We start from the raw sequence: 5060 nt of genomic DNA, 5'->3' as shown, positions 1-5060 counted from the left end.
CTTTTTTTTTTTTTTGCAGTTTTGGCTGGGGCCGGGCTTGAACCTGCCACCCCCGGTTTATGGGGCCGGCACCCTACTCCTTGAACCACAGGTGCCGCCCCTCAATTCTATGCTTTTAAAAAAGGAGCTCCTCAAAAAATGTTTCAGGTAGTCCTGAGTCAAGCTCTTTGTTGTGATGATTCTGAGTCTCTCATCAGGGCTTTTTATCTGGGCCTTTATTACACTAGATTCTTACAAAGGACAGTAAGAGGAAAGCATTATCCCAAATGCTTACATACATTATTGCTAACCTTTTCTACAACCGTGCAGGGGAGTTCCCTTTTTAAGATGAGGTAATGCTAGTTCAGAACTGTTAACAACTTGCTGTGCTGGAATTTGAGTCTAAACCCACTTACTTCCAAAGCCCATATGCTGGAGACTGACCCTGTACTGATGCGTTACCTGGTGGGGAAAACATGCAACCCAGCAGCCACCATGAATTGCCAAGTGCTAGAGCAGTACACAAGCTGTGGGAGTAAGGTAGAAGTCATCCCAGGGCAGTCGGTTAATGGCTGGCAGAGGAGTCACATTTAAACCAAGAAACAGTGGGAATGAGAGAATAAAATCATTCCAGACAGAATAGCATGAACAAAGACAAAGGCTTAAAATTTTGTGAAAAGCAGCTGAGTTGAGCCAGACGGAGGCACTCGAGGGAGGACCCTGAGATGGCACAGCTTGTTTGGATCCGGTCTATAAAGGGCCTCGAACCCTGGGCTGTGGCAGGTCCTGAGTCCCCTTGGCATACATGACTTCCACAGGTACCGAAGCTCAAAGCCTCTCTGCTGGCAGCTTTACTTGCCCACAAGGGCACGGTACACGGAGGCTAGAGCTGAAAGTGTTGCCTGGAAGCAGCCCTCAAACAACCAAGGGTGGAAATTAGAGGATAAATACTGTAGCTTTCTTGCCCTTTAGAAAGGACAACTGCACCCCATTCTGTGCTGTCTCCCACAGACCCCTGCATACTTGCCCCAGTACCCTGCTCCTGACCACACCCTGCATTGACTGGGCTCGTCTGTTTTACTCCCTGCCCACAGGGCTTCCTATATCACCTCCCTAACAACTGCCCACACATGAAGTCCCTGCCTTAGCATGAGGAAATTTACCATGCCCGGCAATGCTGGCTCACAGGCAGGACTAGACCACGTGTCGCTCCAGCACAGCAGCCAGACAAGGACAAATGTGTTACCTCCAGTGGTTTGCTACTCATACCAGAAACTCACCACTGTGAAGGTGAAAGAGATAAACATACACATTCTTCTTCCTGCATTTTAAAAATATACCAGCCCTAAGAATTTTAGGTGGAGGCAAAACACTGAAAATTTTTGCTCCATAAAGCTAAATCTCATTTTTCTCATAAAGCTAAATTTCAATTAATAAATCAAGTTGTTTCAAGCTTCATAATTATGTCCCCATTTTTTCTAGCAACATCAGTTGAATGAGTCTTAAACTATGACTGGCAGACACCCTGACATTTCAGCACCCTACAGCTACACAGTGAAAAGACAGGGACATGACAGCCCAGCGTGCAGGCGGGCACCTGTAGTCCCAGCCAGAGGCCGAGGCAAGAGGGTTGCTTGAGGCATTCACGGCTGCAGTGACTATAACACTGCACTCCAGCTTTCATGACAGAGGGAGACCTCAACTCTTCTAAAAAAAAAGGGGGGGGGGGAGAAAAAGAGAGAGAAAGGACACAGATACCGGGGACCAATGCTTGAGCTCAAACAGGAGCTGGCTCGTAACTAGTGAACAGAGAGCTGCCAATAAAGACCCAACTTCCTGCTACTGCAATTGGCACCACAATAATGAGCACATTCATGGGCTCTAAAAGAGCAGGATCAGCTCACCTTAAACAGGACATGTTGGTAAAGGCAGGGCTCTTTGCTCCCAAGCTTCAAAATCTCTTCCTACTATATCCCTTGAATTAATTTTCCCATATTGTCAAACAGCAATTAAAGATTTGCTTAGGACAATAAGTAGCATTTAAACAATATTAGTATCTTTAGGAGAAAAAATTATCATTCGTTTACTATTAGCTCAAACAGAAATAACCCTTACATTGAATTAGTACATGTTATTACAAACTCTCAGGCACCCACACTGAGAGAAGGGGAGTTTTGATTGAAATGAGGGTGGAGGCTCCAACCTGGAGGCGTGATGATGTCATTTTACACAGGACCAGGCAGGCCTTGAAAGAATTCCAGTAAAATGAACCCACCAGGTACTTGTAGGCCTGAAGAAAGGGGCCCTACTTTGATAGAGAGAGGATATCAGTTTGTAGACTAATATAAACTCAAACTTCATCTACTTTAAAATTCTATTTTAAGGCTCTTGCTGACCATACACACAAAAGAAACTATTCTACTTCCTGCTTCCTGGATCCAGAACTAAAATTAATACCACCAACACTAAAGGTTAGCTAACCGATTTTAAAAGATTTTTGGAGGGCTGTTTTGGGAAACATCTAACATTTTGTAACACTATTTTTTTTTTTTTTTTTTTTTGAGACACAGAGTCTCACTGTTCCCCAAGCTAGAGTGCCCTGGTGTTAATAGTTCTGAGCAACTTCAAACTCTTGGGCTAAAGGGACCCTCCTGCATCAGTCTCTTGAGTAGCTGCCACTATAGGTGCCTGTAACAATGCTTGGCTGTTTTTTGTTTTTTTTTTGTTATTTTTAGTAGAGACCAGGCCTTGCTCTTGCTCAGGCTGGTTTCCTGAGCACAAGAGATCTGCCCACCTTGGCCTCCCAGAGTGCTGGGATTACAGGTGTGAGCCACCCTGACTGACCACTTTAAGTATTTTTTTGAGTATCAAAGGCTAAATTTCAAATAAAACAAATTTAAAAACACATGATCACTAAAAATATGAGGACTTCCTAGCAATTCGAGTAGCCCTTCTGTTATTTTTAAAGTTCAATTGTGTGCTCAGATATTACCTACTTAATGAGGCCAAATCTGATCACCTATTTAAAATTGCAATACATCCCCCTAATATTTTTTCTATAAACATATTTGATTTATTATGTTTACTGTCATCCCCACCAGGAAATAAACTCACAAAGGCAGAAATCTTTCTGTTCGAGTCTTACTATGTTGCTCAGGCTGGTCTTGAACTCCTCAACTCAAAACGATTCTCCCACCTCAGCCTACTGAGTAGCTGGGATTTCCGGCACGCATCCCCATGTAAGCGTGGTGCAGACATCCTGGCTCCAAAGCAAGGATTTAACGGTGATGCCTCGGGCTTCGCTTGCTAAAAGCACACAGGTGAAAGTGCACGGTTGGCAGATGGAGGCCCCGAGGCCAGACAGAAACGTGGGAATCGTGGCTGAAGTCAAAAGGCAAACTGAAAATGCCCACGGATGCTGGCAATGTGGGAGGCGCCTAATGACCCGGCAGGTTTATTTCTTTGTAGTGAAGAGTCACTCGGCAGTGAGTTTAGGAATGAACGGGAGGTGGAGAACAAGGAGGGAACCGGTACAGCGTTCTCCTAAAAACCACGGCTGTCAGAGAAGCAACACCCAGCGCAGGAAGACGAGTCTGAGAGATTCTTTTTAATATTTAAAAAACATAGGGCAAATATGAATATGCAGCAGGAGTGAAACGCACCAAAACGGAAAAAGGATGAAGAGGTGGAAGACCCAGGGAGACGAAAATTAACCGAGGAAGCGTAAGAGGAGGAGCCACTCAGGGTCGGGAGGATTAGCTTCTTCTGAAAGCGGAGCTTTTCCGGGTGGGGAGTGAGGAATTAAAAATTACCTATCAGATGCAATGTCCACTGTTTAGGTGACGGGAACCCTAAACGCCCTGACTTCACCACTATACAATTCATTCATAGGTCAAAAAACCACTTGTACACCCCACATCTACTGAGATAAATAAATAAACAAATTTGAAAATAAAGCGTTCTTTCCCAAACCTGCTAAATCCTTCGATTTCTCCATGAGGCTAAAGGGAGAGAAAGGGAAGCGGGTAAGACGAGGGGCTTGAGAAGCCCCGGGCAGGTCGAGCCGGAGCGGGGCCCCGGGCGCAGCGCCCCAGGGGGGTCCCCAGGGTCCCAGCACGGCCGGGACGCCCGCGGGAGGTCTCAGAACACGCCGAGGCGGAGTCTATGGGGTCTAGTCCAGGCTCGCCCCGGTGGCTGTGCCGCTGGCTGGGTCGAACCTGGGGCTTACCCTTCCAGGTCTCCTCAGAGACCCGCCGAGACCACGAGGACGGCCCTCCGCCGCGCGGGCGTCTCGCGACTGGGGTCACCGTCTACGCTGAGGGCAGCGCCGCCACCGTGGCCGCGGGAAGGACGTCCTTCCGACGGCTGCGGGGCCTCTGCGGCACCGGCGCCCCCGAGCCCGCTTTCCGCCCTTCCCACACTGGGACAGCTCCCGCGGGGCCTCGGGGTCGAGGGGTGTGAGGAGGAACCAGGGGGCGCGAAAGCGCGCGGACCGGCGAAGGGGCGCGAGAGCCCTTACCTCCAGCATGCCTCTCCTGCTCGCCCCGGCCGTGTCGATGAGCGTGTTGTCCAGGTCGAAGAAAACGGCCCGCACTCGGCTGAGCCCCATCTCGCCGGCAGCCAGCCCGCGTAGCCCGCCACCTCGCAGCCGCCGCCCGCGCCTGCGTTCGGAGGGCGGGCGGGGCCGGGAGGTCACCTGAACCTCTCGCGGGGCCTGCGCGGCTTGGCCAACGCCCGCGAGATCCCGCGAGACTTCCGGGGTCTTGGTCTGTAAAGCGCGCGAGACGCGCTATTGCGTCACTGGCCTGCGCCCTTGTCTGGGTTGCTTGTGGGTTGGGTTGGTGAGGCTCGGTAGTTGCTTCCCTTAAACCGTCTGTTTTCTTGTCTTCACGCTGTTCTGTCACCAGGGAGGCTTTCTGCGTGATCACGCCTCGGGAGGGGCCGCAGGAGGCCGTCTTTCCCCGCTAGGCGGGTGTCGGCGCGGAGCAGATGCCGGCTCTTTTGCTGGCCCCATGCCGGGGTGTGTCTGTCAGGGTCTGAAACCGTCCTGCACACTGACGAAGGGCGCAAGGAAAAAACTA

The 5060-nt window shown here is 49.9% G+C and overlaps 1 protein-coding gene across 1 annotated transcript in view; it reads right to left on the bottom strand.

Annotated features, from left to right (window-relative positions):
- The window catches only part of NANP (N-acetylneuraminic acid phosphatase), a 6561-nt gene extending 1910 nt beyond the window's left edge, over positions 1 to 4651 (bottom strand). Inside the window, exon 1 of the mRNA XM_003801081.3 lies at positions 4499 to 4651. Within this exon, the coding sequence (XP_003801129.1) occupies positions 4499 to 4588 (90 nt within the window). The 5' untranslated portion in view covers positions 4589 to 4651. The remainder of the gene's footprint in view (positions 1 to 4498) is intronic.
- Between the last annotated feature and the right edge of the window lie 409 nt (positions 4652 to 5060).

This window comes from Otolemur garnettii, unplaced genomic scaffold (genome assembly GCF_000181295.1).
Source record: "Otolemur garnettii isolate 467f Iridium unplaced genomic scaffold, OtoGar3 scaffold00197, whole genome shotgun sequence".
NCBI lineage: Eukaryota > Metazoa > Chordata > Mammalia > Primates > Galagidae > Otolemur > Otolemur garnettii.
Note: the sequence above shows the minus strand (reverse complement) of the source record. Positions and strands in the feature narration are given on the sequence as shown.